General features: G+C 45.5%; 1 protein-coding gene across 8 annotated transcripts in view; it reads right to left on the bottom strand.

Annotated features, from left to right (window-relative positions):
• The window catches only part of adgrb3 (adhesion G protein-coupled receptor B3), a 126,479-nt gene that overhangs the window by 24,571 nt on the left and 80,297 nt on the right, over positions 1–21,611 (bottom strand). For all 8 annotated transcript variants that reach the window (XM_086181113.1, XM_086181115.1, XM_086181109.1 and 5 more), the window contains 4 exons: positions 15,491–15,637; positions 13,637–13,712; positions 12,173–12,275; positions 11,728–11,771 (listed from right to left, as the gene is read on the bottom strand). In XM_086181113.1, the coding sequence (XP_086037239.1) occupies positions 11,728–11,771; positions 12,173–12,275; positions 13,637–13,712; positions 15,491–15,637 (370 nt within the window). The remainder of the gene's footprint in view (positions 1–11,727; positions 11,772–12,172; positions 12,276–13,636; positions 13,713–15,490; positions 15,638–21,611) is intronic.

Genomic DNA, 21,611 nt, shown 5'->3' with positions numbered 1-21,611 from the left:
ACCCTCACACACGCACACACGTACGCATAAACACACGCACACATACATGTACGCATACACACACCCTCATACACGCACACACGTACGCATACACACACGCACACATACATGTACGCATACACACACCCTAACACACGCACGCATACACACACGCACACATACATGTACACATACACACACCCTCACACGCACACACGTACGCATACACACAAGCACACATATATGTACTCATACTCACACCCTCACACACGCACGTACACATACATGTACTCATACACACACCCTCACACACGCACACACGTACGCATAAACATGCACACATACATGTACGCATACACACACCCTCACACACGCACGCACACATACATGTACGCATACACACACCGTCATACACGCACACACGTACGCATACAAACACGCACACATACATGTATACATACACACCCTCACACACGCACGTACACATACATGTACGCATACACACACCCTCATACACGCTCACACGTACGCATACACACACGCACACATACATGTATGCATACACACACCCTCACACACGCACACATGTACGCGTACACACATGCACACATACATGTACGCATACACACACCCTCACACATGCACACACACATGCGCATACAAACACCCTCACACACGTGCACGCACACATACATGTGCGCATACACACCCTCACACGCACACATGTACGCATACACACACATGTACGCATACACACACCCTCACACATGCACACACATGTACGCATACACACCCTCACACACGCACGTACACATACACACGCACATACACATACACACACCCTCACACACGCACTTGCACATACACACACCCTCACACACGCACGTGCACATACACACACCCTCACACACGCACTTGCACATACACACACCCTCACACACGCACGTGCACATACACACACCCTCACACACGCACGTGCACATACACACACCCTCACACACGCGCAGCAACGCCCCTGACCAGCAGCTCATGCAGGGCTGGTGTTCTCATCAGTCTGTCAACTGGAGTGAAGCCTGAATTACAGGAAACATCAGTCACGCCGCCTCCCCTCTCTTCCTCTCCATTCTCTCGTTCCTCTCTTCCTCTCTATAATCTGAGAGCGGCTGAAGGTGGACGGTTCTCAGCAGGTTTGTTCCTCCTCCTTGCTGGGATCAAGTCTGCAGTGTCGATGACCTGCAGAACGTCGACAGTTGCTGATCTCAGACGAGGGAAACTCAAAGCAGCTTCACTCCAATTCAGACCTTTGATTCAATAATGACGAATGGCATTTTATCACAAATTCAACTTTAAATCTCCCAATGATGATGTTTATTCTCATAATTTTTTCTTTTTATATTTTGTTTCATTTTTTTAAGAATCCCATGTTTAGGACTTTTTACAATAATTTTGACGTCCAATTCCAGAGTTTGAACTTTGATTTTTTTGTCTCACAATCATTGTTTATTGTCAGAATTCTGTTCATTACCAAAGCTTCGTCCCTAATGTTGCTTTTTTACTGGCAGTAACGGGAGAACGCAGCCCTGCTTCGACTGCTTATGGATCAAATATATTTTGCTCTTTTAATATTTTACATAACGACACAGTGCGCTGTACATCCCATTAATTATTCCTTAAAATAATTAAAAGCCCTGACCTGACACTTTGTGCAGACACAGCAGCCTGTGGGCTTCAGCCCTGCTGCCCACAGCTCGTTGGGCCCCGCCGCAGCCATCAGGGTTCTCCATTTAAATGTCAAATCTATTTAGCATTGATTCTTCTTTGTAGTTAAAGACACAGGCATGTTCTGGGTGGACAATCAGAGTGGGAACCTGTCAGAACCCCGGTGCTGGACCGCTACCCTGTGATGACCTGTAAATGATGATCAGTTTTGATCAAACCAGTCGCAGTAAATGTGCACCAAATGACGTCTACAACAAAGTCACCTCAGATGAATCAGGTCAGGTGATGCGACTTTCAAATTCTCAAACTATTGTTACTTACAAAACCTCTACAGAGACGACCGGTCTCGTGCCATCTTCTGACATGGGAGAGGCTGGGCCAGTGCCAGCGGGTGGTGCCGGAGGCAGAACTGCCACTGAGCAGCTGCGTGACCACGGTGCAGCGTTGCTGCGGCGGAGCAGTGACGGCGGCCGCTGCTCTCACCAGGCAGGAAGAACTCAGTGAATATGTCTGATTTCCACAGCAGTGATGGTGAAAGGGTTGCTGGTTTCCCTTCAGTGGAGAAGTCTGGTGCAGTGGACGAGCGTTAGCTTGTGAGGCGCAGTGACGATTGTGGAGATGATCTTACTAACCTACACCAGACATTACTGGAGCTGACAACACCGTCCAGACATCCACTGTGTGAGTGTGTGTGTGTGTGTGTGTGTGTGTGTGTGTGTGTGTGTGTGTGTGTGTGTGTGTGTGTGTGTGTGTGTGGACCGCCTCCTGTGCTCTTTAGCTTGTGTGCTGAGCAGGAAAACAGTTAATCAGTATTAGTACACACTTTCCCACTGCAGTTCTAACAATCTGTTGGCTTTTACAGCACTGGAATACTTTCAACAGCACGATCGTAATAAAGTCATATACACTAACATCTGAGTGCCTTTAGAAAGATGAAAAAACACTGAGCTGGGAGAAATTAACACAGGTATAATAAATGAAGCAGTCTGTTTGAAAAAATAAAAAGCTGAGCATTTTAAGGATGTGTTTCAAGGAGGGCCAAGATGCTGTTAATCCCCATGTGGGGAGTTTTAGAGTCGTATAAGCCTTCACTCCAGATACATTTGCCTCCAAACACTTGGAGGATAATCTGAGAGGGGATGCTCAAACATCTGTGTTTTAAAAGTCAAAGAGATTCTCGTTTAGCTTTGGTTTACATGGATTTTGTGGATTTTAAAAGCATTAAATGGCAGGGGAATGCCAAAAGGCTAAGGCTGGCTTGTAATGTCATTCTGTAATTTTCTTTTGCTGCACGTTTAGTTGCAGTCTGGGCGGCTAAAGAGAATTTACACAAGTGATTAGAATACTGGAAATGAGCTGGAGTGAGTAATTAATCCAACTACACCATCAAAGACAAGCAACTATAATTCTGAGCTCTAATACGACTTCAGCTCCTCCTATGCATCCCTGAGTTATCAAGTCACACCTCAGATGTATTTTTGGATACAACAGGGACGCTGGCTAGTCACTGGCTTGCTTTTATTATTTTCCCTCAGCACTTTACTGCAATATTGGCACTTTCATTTTTCTTTGAAAGCTGAAATTATTGACATTTGCAAAGGTAATAAAATTGTTTGCATGTAACTTGTTTACAGTTGGTGCCGTGGAGCTGCTGAGGAGCAGGAAACAGGAGAAGATACTGGCTCTCTAGATGCTCCACGCTCTTGTCCTCCACATCGGAACCTTCATAGCAGCGTATTTATTGTTTTATTAGGGCCTGATCCTGAAGGTACTTCAGGCGAAGACCCTATTATGTTTTTCTATTCTATTCTTTCCATTTGTTATGAATGAGGCAGCCTGAGGATTCATCAACTCATGTGAAACCCACAACATGGATGAATTATTCTGCAAATTTTACTTGTAAGAAAAAAATACAATAAGCGATCATCCAGTGAGAAACTGGTTTCTGTCTCAAAATCAAAACTTATTGTGTTGCAGACCAGAGTGACACGAGCAGGGCTGCCCAGAGGACCCCCCCCCCCCACTCACACACACACACACACACACACACACACACACACAAACTCTCACACACACACAGCAGGCTGGCGCCTGCTATTTATATAATGCAAGAAATGCTAAACTGTGCTATGCTTTGCTATACCATACTATACCATACTCTACTAAATAATACCAAACTCTATCTACTTTACTATACCATGCCATACTCTACTATACCATACCATACTCTACTATACCATACAATACTCTACTCTACTATACTACACCATACCCTACTCTACTATACCATACCATACCATACCATACTCTACTATACCATACCATACCATACCATACTTTACTACACCATACCATACTCTGCCATACTATACCATACTCTACTCTACTATACCATACCATACTCTACTATACCATACCATACCATACTCTACTCTACTATACTACACCATACTCTACTCTACTATACCATACCATACTCTACTATACTATACCATACTCTGCTATACTATACCATACTCTACTATACCATACCATACTCTACTCTACTATACCATACCATACTCTACTACACCATACAATACTCTACTATACTACACCATATTCTACTATACTATACCATACCCTACTCTACTATACTATACCATACTCTTCTCTACTTTACCATACTCTATCTACTATATCATACCATACTCTACTTGACTATACGATACCATACTCTGCTCTACTATACTATACCATACTCTATCTACAATACTATACCATACTCCATCTACTATACCATGCCCTATCTACTATACCATACTCTACTCTACTATACCACACTCTATCTACAATACTATACCATACCATACTCTGCTATACTATACCATACCATACCATACCATACTCGACTATACTATACCATACTCTGCTATACTATACCGTACTCTACTCTACTATACCATACCATACTCTACAATACTACACCATACTCTACTCTACTCTACCATACCATACTCTACTATACTTTACCATACCATACTCTACTATACTTTACCATACCATACTCTACTACACCATACCATACTCTACTCTACTACACCATACTCTACTCTACTATACCATACCATACCATACTCTACTATACTATACCATACCATACTCTACTCTACTATACTATACCATACTCTACTATACCATACTATACCATACCATACTCTACTCTACTATACCATACCATACTCTACTCTACTATACTATACCACACTCTACTATACCATACTCTACTCTACTATACTACACCATACTCTACTCTACTATACCATACCATACTCTACTCTACTATACCATACCATACTCTACTATACTATACCATACCATACTCTACTACACCATACAATACTCTACTATACTACACCATATTCTACTATACTATACCATACCCTACTCTACTATACTATACCATACTCTTCTCTACTTTACCATACTCTATCTACTATATCATACCATACTCTACTTGACTATACGATACCATACTCTGCTCTACTATACTATACCATACTCTATCTACAATACTATACCATACTCCATCTACTATACCATGCCCTATCTACTATACCATACTCTACTCTACTATACCACACTCTATCTACAATACTATACCATACCATACTCTGCTATTCCACACTCTACTCTACTATACTATACCATAATCTAGCTACTATACTATATCATACTATACATTACCATACTCTACTCTTCTCTATTATACTACATCATACGATAGTATACCATACCATACTTTACCATACTCTATCTAATATACTAGATCATACTCTACTCTTCTCTACAATACTATATCATACGATAGTATACCATACCATAGTATACTATACCATACTCTATCTACTATACTAGACCATGCTCTACTCTTCTCTAATATACTATATCATACTATACTATACTAAATCATACTATATCATATTATACAATACCATACTTTACTCTACTCTTCTCTACTATACTATATCATATGATAGTATACCATACCATACTATACTATACCATACTATACTATTCTATACTCTGCTGTGCTAAGCTAAGCTAAGCTAAGCTATTTTGTGAAATAAAATGTTCTACACACATGTAGGACTCCTTTATTAATTATTAATGTTTTTTTCATAATTTCATGTCCCAAGGCATCAGCTGACCACATGTGAAGTGCGACTAACAGACAAACGGTGTCTTCACAGCTCACTCCTGTTGGCTTTGGCCCTTCAGCCCTTTGGCCCCCAGAGGAAACACTGTGAGCCCCCTGATCGAGTGACATCTACCAGTGTAAGTCCGGACTGAACCCCCTCGACCCCCCCCCCCCCCCCCCCCGCAGTACTGCAGAACCACACAAACCCACACAACCAACCACATCAACAGCCTTATCAAGTACTGTCCATCCATCCATCCATCCATCATCCATCCATCCATCCATCCATCATCCCTCCATGTTCTCCCTCTCCTCCTGTTGAGGGTGGTGGGGGTGGAGCCTATCCCAGCAGCCTTCCCCCTGGACAGGTCACCAGTCCATGGCAGGGCCAACACATAGAGACAGACAACCATTGGCTCTCCCAGCCATGCCTACGGTCAATTTAGAGTCTGGATTAACCTGGTCCCTCTTGATGTCTTTGGACTGTGGAGGAAGCTGGAGTACCAGAGAGAACCCAGCAGGAACAGGGAGAACATGGAGACTCACCCAGAAAGACCCCGTGCTGCAGCCGGGGCTCCACCCACAACCTTCTTGATGGGGGGCCACAGAGAGGACCACTGCTCCACCGGGCCGCCCCCTGTCATGTACTCGCCCTGCAAAAGTTTAGTCTGAAGGATGTTTCAAGGCAATTTTTTTCAAGGATGTTAAAGGTTATCCAGGCGTATTATTGGCTTCTAAAAACCACGGTTCATATTAGGGTTCATATTTCATATCCACATATAAGATACATATACATACATATATAAACTGGAAGTTCGGCAAAAACATGCTTACTACATCTGCTTCCACTTTTGTTTAGAATACAAACAGTTCTGCTGTCTAACAAATACTGCACATCCATATTACTGCATATACACCAAACACAGATATTTTCAGTTCCAGGTTGCAATACACCATTGAAATATTTATAACTCTTATAAATATTATAGTTGATTTCTGACAATTATTCTACTTACTAGACTTTTAATTAAATTAAATTAAAGTGGATTTTTCTGGTTTCAGTGAATGATTTTTAGTATTTTTTTGCAGTCTTCCAATGAAACTACTATGCGAGGGTAAAGAATAGTTTGTGCCCATTTATTGCTCCTCTAACCAACTTCTGCTTAAATGAATAAATGATGAATTTCAAATGTTACGTTATTCTCATTAAACCTGTTGGTGGGTAAATTCGGTGGAAGAATTACATTCAGATTTATTAATTATCTCTGACTTCTCCTCCTGCAGGAGGAACCCTTGGTGGATTTGTCATTCCACTGGGGTGGGAGAATGTTTCCCATTTTGCCGTTACTAAGAATGTAGCCAGACTTCCCAGTCACAGGGAGGCAGGGAGCCAAAGCAAAGCGTGATCATCTCAGAGGTTCAGCTAGCAGGGACACGATGGCGTGCCCTCGTTCAGACGCTCTTCTTCGCTTACCTCGACCGACAAATCCCAGTTTTTTTCTCGTGCTGTTACATAAGAATGTTTATGCTTCAGGTGTTCACTCCTGTGGATGCTGAGCAGCAGAGACTCAGGTATGAAGCCTTCAGCATCGCAGCACATTCACATGTTCTGAACCTGGATCTCAATCAGTGCAACAGGCAACACACTGGCGAACGGTTTTCCTCCTGCGAGCACTGAGCACTCTCATTTGGTTTGAACCAACATGGCTGACAGATGGTGTATTACCCCCTCAATGAGTCCTGAGAGTGGCTCCTATTGTATATCAGGACCAGCCAACTGTTTGAAATGATAATCACATCGTGGAGTCGTTCTGTGCAGCTCTGATTACAATGACGGGGTGCAGATCATAAAAATACTGATAGTAAACAATGAGCTTTGTGAAAGTCAGAGAAAGACACCGGAGTTAGCCAGTCGAGCCTTTGCTGCTCCAGAATAAATGTTGGTGGACAGGCAGTAGAAATGACAATAATCTGCTCTGAGACTTGGACAAACAAATCAATGAAAATATTAATAATCCAGAATGACTCATCTAACTTCACTTTAATCAACAGTTACTCAGTACACAAGCAGTTTCCTGATTGTACCTGTCAGAGTAATTTACACAAGAAGAGCGCGTCCTCGGAGAAAAAAATCCCTGTTGTCTGAATTGATAAGAGAGGAGAAGAGAGGAGAAGAGAAGAGAGAAGAGAAGAGAAGAGAGGAGAAGAGAAGAGAAGAGAAGAGAGGAGAAGAGAAGAGAGGAGAAGAGAAGAGAGGAGAAGAGAGGAGAAGAGAAGAGAAGAGAAGAGAGGAGAAGAGAAGAGAAGAGAAGAGAGAAGACAGGAGAAGAGAAGAGAAGAGAGGAGAAGACAGGAGAAGAGAAGAGAAGAGAGGAGAAGAGAAGAGAGGAGAAGAGAGAAGACAGGAGAAGAGAAGAGAAGAGAAGAGAAGAGAAGAGAGGAGAAGAGAAGAGAAGAGAAGAGAAGAGAGAAGACAGGAGAAGAGAAGAGAAGAGAGGAGAAGAGAAGAGAAGAGAGGAGAAGAGAAGAGAGGAGAAGAGAGAAGACAGGAGAAGAGAAGAGAAGAGAGGAGAAGAGAAGAGAAGAGAGGAGAAGAGAAGAGAAGAGAAGAGAGGAGAAGAGAAGAGAAGAGAGGAGAAGAGAAGAGAGGAGAAGAGAAGAGAGGAGAAGAGAAGAGAAGAGAGAAGAGAGGAGAAGAGAAGAGAGGAGAAGAGAGAAGACAGGAGAAGAGAAGAGAAGAGAGGAGAAGAGAAGAGAAGAGAGGAGAAGAGAAGAGAAGAGAAGAGAGAAGACAGGAGAAGAGAAGAGAAGAGAGGAGAAGAGAAGAGAAGAGAGGAGAAGAGAAGAGAGGAGAAGAGAGAAGACAGGAGAAGAGAAGAGAAGAGAGGAGAAGAGAAGAGAAGAGAGGAGAAGAGAAGAGAAGAGAAGAGAGGAGAAGAGAAGAGAAGAGAGGAGAAGAGAAGAGAGGAGAAGAGAAGAGAGGAGAAGAGAAGAGAAGAGAGAAGAGAGGAGAAGAGAAGAGAGGAGAAGAGAGAAGACAGGAGAAGAGAGGAGAAGAGAAGAGAAGAGAGGAGAAGAGAAGAGAGGAGAAGAGAAGAGAAGAGAAGAGAGAAGAGAGGAGAAGAGAAGAGAGGAGAAGAGAGAAGACAGGAGAAGAGAAGAGAAGAGAGGAGAAGAGAAGAGAAGAGAGGAGAAGAGAAGAGAAGAGAAGAGAGGAGAAGAGAAGAGAAGAGAGGAGAAGAGAAGAGAGGAGAAGAGAAGAGAGGAGAAGAGAAGAGAAGAGAGAAGAGAGGAGAAGAGAAGAGAGGAGAAGAGAGAAGACAGGAGAAGAGAGGAGAAGAGAAGAGAAGAGAGGAGAAGAGAAGAGAGGAGAAGAGAAGAGAAGAGAAGAGAGAAGAGAGGAGAAGAGAAGAGAGGAGAAGAGAGAAGACAGGAGAAGAGAAGAGAAGAGATGAGAAGAGAAGAGAAGAGAGGAGAAGAGAAGAGAAGAGAGGAGAAGAGAAGAGAGGAGAAGAGAAGAGAGGAGAAGAGAAGAGAGGAGAGGAGAAGAGAAGAGAGGAGAAGAGAAGAGAAGAGAAGAGAGAAGAGAGGAGAAGAGAAGAGAGGAGAAGAGAAGAGAGGAGAAGAGAAGAGAGGAGAAGAGAGAAGACAGGAGAAGAGAAGAGAAGAGAGGAGAAGAGAATAGAAGAGATGAGAAGAGAAGAGAGGAGAAGAGAAGAGAAGAGAGGAGAAGAGAAGAGAGAAGAGAGGAGAAGAGAAGAGAGGAGAAGAGAAGAGAAGAGAAGAGAAGAGAGGAGAAGAGAAGAGAGGAGAAGAGAGAAGAAGAGAAGAGAAGAGGGGAGGGGAGAGGAAAAGAGAGGAGAGAAGAGAGAAGTATGAAAAGTGTAACTCATCAATGTGGAATAACTGAGCCACCTTTTTTCCAAGAAAAACACCATAATTCTTTCAGGAATTCCTTTTCCCCCTCACGCAACATCCAGTTGTAGAATTTGTGTCAAATTTAAAGACTGCTTTGATGAATTGGCGACATCTTGTTGCACCATGTTTTTAACCACATAACCCTGATTGGTGCGCTCAGGATGACACGCGCACGAGTCGCTACTTGGTCACAACAACAGAAACTCCTGGGTCTGTGTAGAACAAAGTGAGCCGGGAGGATCCGTCACATTCAGCACTGTCATCCACGGGATGAGCAGGCTGCGTTGCAAAGTCAAGAGAAACATTAACTTTGTCCCGTGGAAACGCTCCTGTAACTTTTTAATAAAGTCACGCTGTGACAAGAACCCTGCTGTTACCTGAGCAGATACAAAAATCACCACTGCAAAGAACATTAGCAGCATCGCGACACCAGCTGAGGGCAAACGAGGTTTCGAACCACTCAACTATCACTTCAAAACATTCACTCATTATGGATGTAAATTTATACCGTGAGGACAAAAGAATACAAACGTAACAACACAGAGTAACACACTGAAGTCCTCGTGAGCATTTGTGAAGCTGCGGTTCATGCAGTTCTCTTGTGTTTGGCATGCGTCCTCATGACTTCTGTTAGTCTCTCCTTGCTGCGTTACGTAATTCTGCAGTATTTTGACTGATGCTTCAGCACTTCAGGCACCGGCTCTCTGCTCTGCTTTTATCTCTGAAATTTGCCTTATCAACACAGACTTGTAAAATGCGTGTTTCGCGGACGCATCTGAAGATGACACATGTCGCTAATTGGATGTTAATTCAATATTCTGTATAGTACAACGCCGTTCTACCTCTGTCTTTATGAATGTAATTAAAGGGAGAGAAGGGGGGACTCGTTGATGCTAATGTTGGGAGGAGTAACGACGGCCTGTGATGAACATGCGGATGCTCACAAACACGAACGGAGAGATAATTGGCGCCACATGTGTGACTGTTCGCTCCAACATTCGACCTTGGTGACACGATCCGCATCGCACACTTCATAAGAACTACATTCTCTAGCTTTTGAGCTCAGTTATGATCATTTACTTGAAATTACTGGTATCTTTTTTCTGTTCATTGATTGAAAGTTTTTTTTTCCAGCTCTCTTCAGACCACAAGAAATGGGTTCAGCAGACCAACGCTATATTGAACTGAAATCAAGACAGCTGTCGATCATGAGCAATTATTGTGCCATCTCAAGATCGCTGGCAGATAATCGTCTGTCTTCAGAAAACTGAAATAAGGGAACTAAGCTGGAATCCTAGTCAATCTCTTTTCTTGTGTTTATGGGCTTGTTCAGCTTGAGAAAGTGGAAAATTGTTTTCTCAGGATAATGAAATGAATGAACACGTCAGCACGAGTGATCTCAACATAAAGAAAGAATTTCCTCATGATTGGAGATACAGCATAAAGAAATATTCAGAAGCCTGGACTTTCTAAGTCATCGTGTGTTAATGTCTCACTGGCGCCTCCGTAGGACGCCACAGCCACAGCCCGCCAGCAGCCCGCCGCCTCACCAGGCTCCCCACAAAATCAGGTGACATGAGAATTATCAGAAGCACAGCTGCGGCTGGTGGTTCCAGATTACGTGTAACAGAACAGTACTAAAACAAGGATTAATACTATCATCGTTACGTTCCACCACCATCGAAGTGATGATCCTTTCTGACAAACCCAGAAAACTAACCTCATCGCAACGCATCAGAAAACACTCTGTAACCTCCTTCAGCTGGGCAGATCGAGACCTGAACCACGTGAGGCGGTGGTTCTGGTCCTCAGTCTGATATCTACTGCCAGTTTTGGCCAGAAGGGGCGCCAAAAACAACATCGATGAAAGGTCACAACAAGTCATAAAACCCAAAAAAGGAGAATAACAGTGAAAGTGCGTTTGTACTTACATGATGGTGCTGTCCCAGAGAGCACAGTAAGGGTTCAGGGTTCCCTGGAAAACACCACAAAAACAACCTTCATCATTGTTCCTGCATATTTGTCCTTCCACACGAATCTGCTGAGAAGAAACTGAAGTGCAGCGTCTACTATCAGAGGCTCACACATGCTGACACGACTTACATGCCCTTTATCTCTAGGATGGAGAAAAGGCCTGGATCATAAAAGGGATTGCGCTTGTAATTATCAGACTGCAGTGCGCTCTCCTGACACTGGACGCTCGCAAATTAATTATCGAGCCAATTAACCAGCATTGAGTGTTGGCTAATGGGAGGTGACACGTGCTGCGGTCATTCTGAAACTGTTCCTTTATACAACTAACGGGACCAGGGAACCATCATAACGTGTAGAAAGCAGCACTTCGCTCTACGTAACGAGTGTGCGGGTGGTGCTTACATTTGCCAGGTGAGCCAGCTCAATCTCCAGGTGGGACTCCGTCGCCTTAGGCTCAGGTCTGACTGTCACAGCGATGACCTTGGAGTTCACAACTGTCTGGTTCCTGAGTCACACAGAAATGAAGGGAAAAGAGAAACTGAACCACAGTTGCAGGACGATCCTGTCTCACTGTCACTGCGGGTCCGATGCCGCTCGCCGCCATAGTGACGGTTAACTTCGCCGTGTGTTAAATCATGCTGATGGAGGGACGAGAGCAACACAGTTTGCAGTGTTGGGGGTCTTAAACCTGATTTCACTTCAAACACACGAGGCTCCCGTCTGCGAGGAGCGTGAAGGATTAGCTCTAAGTTCAGAGTCAGCCAGACTTTTGTAGGATCTCTTAGAAACACCGGTTTTAAAAGCTGCTTCAGGGATCCTCAGAAGAATTACAGCACACATTCTGATGTCCTCTCTGCAGTCTCATCTAATAATCGACATGTTACGCAAACAGACAGAATGAATGTGCATTGAGAAGCTAGTATGTAAGAGGAGGCTGGAGCAGGCGCCCTGTGGATGTGAAAGGACCTTTACAACATATTTGACAGTTATAGTGTTGAAAACATCCAAGTACATGAGAGAAACACGGAGAATCAAACCAAGATCTCACGCTTTTAAGATCTGACATCACAGCCCTGATCTCCAACGATTGGGCAGCTGGCAGAATATTACCTCAACGACAGGCCGAAAGCCAAGTGGAGGGGAAACTGATGCCACACCGCTTGAGCTCAGAATATGTTTATCGGACATCTTTTAAAGGTTGATTCACGTTTTCTTGATTTTTTTCAACAACAGAAATCACGTTGAGCATTTGGCGAACGCAAAATCCCGAAGTCTAACACTTCCCGATCTTCCTACCCCCAATAAGCCTGCTACACGTAGGCTGAGAGCAGCTGCTCCACCTGTGAGCCCTGCAGTTGAAAAGATGCTCTGTCCTTGAGATGTTGGTGCCAGGGACGTGTTGACTGCCGTCTGACACCAGGTGTTTGTTTGGAGCTGTGTTTTCTTGGCACTAACATCATCCCGAAATAAATAACTGTATTCAATGCAACAGTTCGGTTTCAATTTACTAAATTGGAGGCAACACAACCACTAAATTCTCTCACGTTGCTTTAAATAATGGATGACTGTCATCACTAAGGACGATACAAGAACAGCTCTGGATGAAAAGTCCTGCATCCTTAAACATTCACAACTTTAACACCATGTTCAGAAATTGCAGTACAGCAAATTCAGTCAATGTTCTCTTTCTTCCTTTTGGAAAATTAATTTTCTGTGCTCAATGTGAGACGTTTCAGGGACGACTCAGGTGATCTACCGCTGCGAATAAAAGCGGACGCATCTGCAGCTTCCAAATGATTAAAATCTATCTCATATTTCCTGCTGCCAGCGGAGCAGAAAGTACAGCCGGCGATGCGCTGCTCTTACTTTGGTGAGGGGAGCATGAGGCCGAGGGTCTTGTAGAGGACGGTGCCCAGGATGAAGACAGGCGATCCCTCCATATCTAGACAGAAGAGAGAGAGAGGCAGTCAGGCCATGATCACTGCTCACATCTGAGTACCGACACACCAACGCATGAGGTCTAGGGTCTGAGGAGTTCTAGGGTCTGAGGAGTTCTAGGGACTGAGGAGGTCTAGGGTGTGATATACTGTGAGGAGGACTAAGGAGCTTTGGGGAGGTGTGAGGAGTTGTGGGAGGTGTGAGATGGTGTGAGGAGCTGTGGGGAGGTGTGAGATGGTGTGAGGAACTGTGAGGAGGTGTGAGATGGTGTGAGGAGCTGTGGGGAGGTGTGAGATGGTGTGAGGAGCTGTGAGGAGGCGTGAGATGGTGTGAGGAGCTGTGGGGAGGTGTGAGATGGTGTGAGGAGCTGTGAGGAGGTGTGAGGAGCTGTGGGGAGGTGTGAGGAGCTGTGGGGAGGTGTGAGATGGTGTGAGGAGCTGTGAGGAGGCGTGAGATGGTGTGAGGAGCTGTGGGGAGGTGTGAGATGGTGTGAGGAGCTGTGAGGAGGCGTGAGATGGTGTGAGGAGCTGTGGGAAGGTGTGAGATTGTGTGAGGAGCTGTGAGGAGGTGTGGAGAGGTATGAGATGGCGTGAGGAGCTGTGGAGAGGTGTGAGATGGTGTGAGGAGCTGTGGAGAAGTGTGAGGAGCTGTGGAGAGGTGTGAGATGGTGTGAGGAGCTGTGGAGAGGTGTGAGATGGCGTGAGGAGCTGTGGGGAGGTGTGAGATGGCGTGAGGAGCTGTGGGGAGGTGTGAGATGGCGTGAGGAGCTGTGGGGAGGTGTGAGGAGCTGTGGAGAGGTGTGAGATGGCGTGAGGAGCTGTGGAGAGGTGTGAGATGGCGTGAGGAGCTGTGGGGAGGTGTGAGATGGCGTGAGGAGCTGTGGAGAGGTGTGAGATGGCGTGAGGAGCTGTGGGGAGGTGTGAGGAGCTGTGGGGAGGTGTGAGATGGCGTGAGGAGCTGTGGGGAGGTGTGAGGAGCTGTGGAGAGGTGTGAGATGGCGTGAGGAGCTGTGGAGAGGTGTGAGATGGCGTGAGGAGCTGTGGGGAGGTGTGAGATGGTGAGACATGTGGGCCATGTAGTCGTAGGACTGTCAGCAGTTGGAGACCCATCACAGAGGGTTTCTCTCTTCAGCAGGAAGTGGAGAGCAGACCTCCAGGAGTCAGCGTGTGCCTCGTAGGAGTCCCAGTGGATAAAAGTAACATGCAAATGTTGATGATGGATCTGTCAATAAAACTTAAGATAAATTTCGCTTTTCAGCAACTTCGACTGATGCTTTCCTGAAGCCTCCTTCAGATTAGAGGCTGGGTTGAGGATGTTGAGCAGATTCCCGATCAATTCCATGATCTGTTATCTTTGATATATTCCAGATAAGACTGATTACACCAATTAACCAAATGGTCTGGCTGGGAAGTGCGGAACATGGCGGCGACTGGCAGCGTTTGATAGGAAGCTGAAACTGCTGAGCTGATGGAAAACAAGAGTGCAGACAAGCACAAAGGCCTGTAGCATCACCTCGCTTTCCAAGCCCATTGCTATTGTAGCAGAAGCCATCAGGAAAATATCTCCTCACAAGACGGATGCGTGTGCGTGCGAGTCTCATTGTATGATTCCACATAAAGTAATTCCCTCGGCTTCTGCTGAGATGACACTGAATCAGTCACGATGTGTTCACCTCTCCGTTCCTCTGCAGTTTCTAGAAATGTTACTGAATCGTTTGTTAGACAGATGGATCCTGCGGTGATGAGTCCAGAGGAACGCTGCAGGGAGAACTCAGTCACCTACCTGCTGACTGGGAGACGAAGAGGGCCTTCGGGATCACCACTTTGTCCTCCGAGTTCCTGGCCCAGTCCACCATGCCTTTACGACCCTTCATGGGGAAGTTGATGTCCGTCATCACAGACACTGCTGGAAGTCTCTGGATGCTGGCCACTGCAGAGAACACACACACGCACACACACACACACACACACACACACACACACACACACACACACACACACACACACACACACGCACACACACACACACGAATAAATCATTGAGTGTGTGTGTGTTTATATGACTCTCATCATTCATTAAAGGCTGTATATGCCACTTTTTATGAAATAAAATGTGACACAAATGTTTCATTCAACAACACAAACATTCAATAATGCCGCTGAAGTTTCGCACCAGCTGAGAATCCCAAACCTCCTGCTGGGTGTTCAGCGTCCGTCCTGAAACGCTGCACCTCTGGAGCTACACTATCAACTAGAGAGCGCCAGCCTTGGAGCAGAGATGAGTTCTCATCCTTCAGACGTGGAACCCCCCAGAATTCAGATGAAGTCAAATAACTGCACCTTCACAGGCATGTGTGCACTTGAGGCTAGAAGAGCAATAATAGAAATGGAAATACAAAGCACCACAGGCTAACAGTCGAACTAGTTAAACTTACACTCCAGACAGAATCTGTCATTGTCACTGGCAGTACAAAGTACAAAATTCCCTGTTTAAAACTCCTTGCCGATCCCCAGATGTGATCTTGCAACTCTGTTGGAGGTCCTGACCCTCCAGCTGAGATCCACTGCTGCAGAGGACCTGTGGCAACATTTCCTTTATTTAATTATCCATTCAAAAAAGCTAAAGTGAAATAAAGACTGAGTTTGTTCCCAAACATGAAAGCTCACACTCACACGTACATGAATGAGTGTGAGGAGTCGGAGCTCGTTGACTCCTGATCAGCGTCACTCTTACTGAACCTGTAGACTTGAAGAGTTCACAGCCGAGTTTATGATGTACAGCAACAGGTTTGTTTCTCAGCATTCAGCAGAAGGAGAAACGAAAGCTGGTCAAAGATGTCCCTGTAAATACACATGTCATTTCCACGTCAGAGAAAGGGAACTTCCCCATTAAGTGCACTATCAGCAAGCAGACAGCTAATCTGGGTATGGCTCGCTCCTCCTGCTGAGCAGCCACCGACGGCTGTCGCCGCTCTACGACGATGACGGGGAAACTCTCAGGATCAGCTGAAAGGCCTCAGCATTACATGGCGAGGATAAAGCTGCTCGCGTCTCTACCTGCTATCACATTCAGTCGCAGTCAGGCGGTGCCTTGAAGAGGCGAAGCTGAGGTTAATCCTACTATTGATGTGGAAGCTCTATTGTTCCTCTCGCTCTGCCAATACAATTTGAATCCTGGCAAGACTCCATGTTTGAGTGAAATCTGTGACAGTGAAGGCGTGTTTGGGGTGATCCAGCAGCGGGAGTGAAAGCACGGCACATCCGCCATTTGTAAAACGGCCTGTTCACAGCACCGCGTGCTGGGAGCAGCACTGATATGTGTGTGCTTTGTGTTTGTGCCAGTTGTTGTCACAGGGCACACTGTGACTCACAACACCACACTAGAAAACTGCCTTTCACAGTGCTGGATAATTCTGCTTGTAAACGGGGCTTTGCACTTGCCTGACACAACGTGATCGTTGAGGATTGACGCTTCTGAGCACCAAATTCAGTGCATGACGATGTTGTGAATGGTTCATTCTCACAAGAGGGAATTCAGGAGTTCTCATTAAGTCCCAACGCTTCCAGGACTCAAACAACAAACCCCTTTTTGCCAGGTAACTGAACAATTTGCAGCCATGCTACGTGTGTTTCATTGCAACTGTTGTCTTGTCCGTAAAGTGAAAGCATGACATTCTCCTTAAAAGCAGCGTTTGATTTTCTCACACGTCCTAAGGTCCAGTTTGTCCTCCAAGTGCAGTGAGAGACGGTGCTGCTGAGGCTGAGAGCTTCTGCAATCAAGGTTATTTGACTTAAAGTGGGAGGACAGAGGATGATGCACCGGTGACAGTCGGTATTTATACAAGTGTCAGGAGGCTGCCATAAATTAGTGACGAAATGATGCTGCAACATCTTACTCAGCCAGATTCTCTCGGCTTGGCTTCCTTTCATCTATCCACAAAACTGTCCATTCCGTTAATCAAAAGGACCATGTGACCACTAAGGCATGGGTGTGTGTGAGTGAATATTCCAGTACAGCGGGGTACTGGAGGCTGGCTGGGGTCCAGACCGCGGATGCAATCATTAGTCTGAAAACACGACCAGCTCAGTATGTTATGTTTAATCTGAATATGCGTCTACACATAGATCTACAAAACACACAGCACAATGGGATTTTAAATGTGATGTTAACAGTATTTCTGTCCAGCATGAGGCTTCAGAAACAGGAGCAGAGGGGCGGTGACACAGTCGTTACTGAGCCCATTGCAATTTGAGAAGAGGGGCTCTTAAACTGAGGGCCCTCTGATGGAGGAAACCTGAATCATAAAACTGCTGCCAGCACATAATGGTGGCTAATAAAGCTGTACGAGCCCACCGGCACGCCAACAGAAGCTCTGCCAGCATCACATACAGCGCTAGTACTGTTGAATATAACCCTGACACCATTAGCTTAGCTGAAGAGCTAACTAGCCTCCTACCTGCTAAGGTAGCTATGGTGGATGAAGCAGTGGCTGCTGACACCTCCTTACAAATGCATCAGTCAGTAGAAACAGAGGAGGGATGTTGACAGTGATGTCATCAACAACGTGAACAAGTAAACAATTACAAAACCTCTAGCCAAACATTTCTAGCACCGGTGACAACTAGCATTCCTGGTTAGCCTTGCCTTCCACTTTATCAATGACACCTTCACCTCACCACCCATCCACCCATCAGTCCATCCACCCATCAGCCCATCCACCCATCAGCCCAACCATCAGTCCATCCACCCATCAGTCCATCCACTCATCAGCCCACCCATCAGTCCATCCACCCATCAGCCAATCCACCCATCCATCCATCCACCCATCCGTCCATCCATCCATCCGTCCATCCACCCATCAGTCCATCCATCCCTCCGTCCATCCACCCATCAGTCCATCCACCCATCAGCCCACCCATCAGTCCATCCACCCATCAGCCAATCCACCCATCCATCCATCCACCCATCCGTCCATCCATCCATCCGTCCATCCACCCATCCGTCCATCCATCCCTCTGTCCATCCACCCATCAGTCCATTCACCCATCAGTCCATCCACCCATCAGTCCATCCATCCCTCTGTCCATCCACCCATCAGTCCATTCACCCATCAGTCCATCCATCCCTCTGTCCATCCACCCATCAGTCCATTCACCCATCAGTCCATCCATCCCTCTGTCCATCCACCCATCAATCCATCCAACCATCAGTCCATCCATCCCTCTGTCCATCCACCCATCAGTCCATTCACCCATCCGTCCATCCACCCATCCGTCCATCCACCCATCCGTCCATCCATCCCTCTGTCCATCCACCCATCAGTCCATTCACCCATCAGTCCATCCACCCATCAGTCCATCCAACCATCAGCCCATCACCCGTCCATCCACCCATCAGTCCACTGGTCCGTGCGTCCGGCTGGCACATGTGTGATACTGAGTCTGTCTCTAACAGGCTTGTTAATGTGAAGCTTCCTCTGTGCAGCAGGAGGATTCTGGGTGAATCTCCTCAGAGGCAGCTCATTACTGCTGGATCTTCAAATAATTGCTCACAGGCCAAATGGATTCAGCTACTCTGCCTAGATTTTCTAGAAAGCTGCTTCAGATACCTGCCTGCCTCATAGACATCTTAGTCATGCTCTACTTCAAACATTTATACAGTTGTTAAAAAAAGAGTTCACACACATCCCTTTAGAATTTGATGGAACAGATCTTCTTTGAGTGACTCATCTCAAAACTTTCTCTTCAAGTATCAAATGTCTTTTTCTCTGTGAACACATCCAGGCAAATAATTCAGGTGCAGGACCAAAACGTGTGTCATTGTGGTGAGCAAAGCAGTGACGCACTGCTCAGCTCCCACTTTCATTCTTCTTTCAGTTCCCTCTGGCAAATGTAAAAGAGCGAGCAGGCGTTTCTACAGCAATCGAATCACTGTCTCCTGCTGGTCAGCACGCAGCAGGGAAAAGAACATCTCAAGATGGTGGTTAAAGGAATGCTTTTCAGGCTGCACTCCTCCTCAACTCCTTAAAAGTTATATTTTGTTAGCAGCAGGCAGCATTCAACAAAGCTGATGAGAGCATCGTCCTAAAAGAATCTCCTCTAAGGGGGCCAGGCTTCATCTTCAAGAATCAGCCACATCCTCGCGGGCCGAGAATCCAGACAGCACCAACAGTTGGACGGAACTCTAACGAGTTTCATTAAAAATGGTGTTATGTTCTTTTGGTCTGACGATCCGAGAAAAGAAAGATCTGCTGATCGCCGTTACACACGCGGCCCATGAGAGGCTGGAGACAAATACTAACAAATACAGAAAGACTGAAGGGTTTATACTCTGAATGTGAACGATATAAAGACAACTTGAACTGAAAGTTTTAACTGAGAGCAGCTGAACATGGACGCTGTGGTGGGAGCTGAGGGAAGTGAGCCAGGGAGACCACAGTGGTCTCTCCACATCTGTTGACACACATTTGGAGATGCAAATCCAATATGCACACCCTGTTCCTAGAGCTTGGTTACACGTTCCAGTTAGAAAACGCGCCAATCCAGGCTGAGCCACCCGGAAAATTAGGAATCGCACAGCCAGCAGGACGCTGCCCCAAAGAGCCAGCAGGGTGCAGCCCTAACAGCTCCTCCAGAACCCTGCTGACCCTCAGCATTCCTTTGTTCCTGTGGTCCAGGTCTTCACTTTACGTTTTTTTGTTCACATCATCAGCAGCTTCCTCTGTGAACGGATGCGGTGTTGACTGCTGCTGCTGCTGAACAACCGTTAAACATCCCTCACTTACTAGGAATGTTCCAGATGAATCTACCTCTGCAAGTCGCCCGTTCGTGGCTTAAAGGCTTGGCTGTCATGATCAAGACCTTCGAGTCCTGCAGATTAAAGTGACTGGAACTTTTATGGCACTTTAGCATGCAAATTTAATTGTAGGTCATTTTGAACATCCAAGTTCTAAAGTCTGCTGTCAGCCATTTTCTCTCATTGACTCTACAAGGGCATGGCAATATCTGCCTCCCTTCAAGAGGGACGCACCGTCCATCAAACCCAGTTTCAACAACTTTGGCTGAAATGAAAGAGCATCTCTGTTTGACTTCCAACCGTTCACATTCTCCAGATCTTTAGATGATTTCAAAATTGTGAAATTTTTGAAAAATTGTGTGAAAATGCCAAGTTGCAGGGTAAAAGCTTTCACTTAAGAAGAAGTCTGTCTTTCATCAACACGCCGCTCTGACTCAGCAGCTCTGCTTTGACTCAGACAGGCAGACGATGCTGAGAGTTGGACGCTCAGTGCAGCTGACAAACTTTTGACCGTTGGCTAGGATGAATGATGGAGTAAAGCAGAAGATCAGAGACTCTTCATGGTCTTTGCAGTTTTCTTCACTGGGGAGAAAACATCATTATTTTAGTTTTACAGCCGTGTTGTTAGAGATGACCAATGACAAAACTTCTGTCAGCTCTCTTTTCCTGAGGGTTAGTAGCGGTGCACCCAGCTTGCATCCAGGCGTTTTTACTCTGGGGTGTCTTCAAGGCTTGACTTCTCACGCTGTCTAAAATCTTGATAAAATAAGTGGCAAAAAAGAGGAGTGAAAAAAGACAGAGACAGGAAGAACAGGGAGGAAGGGGAGGATTTCAAATTAAAACAGGAATTAAATACAGAAAGGACCTGAAGTAGAACATGGCACAAGAAGAGAGGAAGGTTTTACATCTGTTCATCCATCAGCAGGACTGACAGGGGAGGATTGCCCCTCCCTGTGATTCCTCTGTGACATTCGTCTGTCAATGAAGCCTCGTCTCGTTTTCTCTGTCATCAATATTTCTGGCATTCTATGTGTTGAGAAATGGATTCAATTAAGAAATCAATTTTATGTTTTCTTTTCATTTTAAATGATAAGTCGTTGGAGCAGCA

This window comes from Aulostomus chinensis, chromosome 16, assembly GCF_037954235.1.
Source record: "Aulostomus chinensis isolate RoL2024-O1b breed Wild chromosome 16, RoL_Achi_v1.0, whole genome shotgun sequence".
Classification (NCBI taxonomy): Eukaryota; Metazoa; Chordata; class Actinopteri; order Syngnathiformes; family Aulostomidae; genus Aulostomus; species Aulostomus chinensis.
Note: the sequence above shows the minus strand (reverse complement) of the source record. Positions and strands in the feature narration are given on the sequence as shown.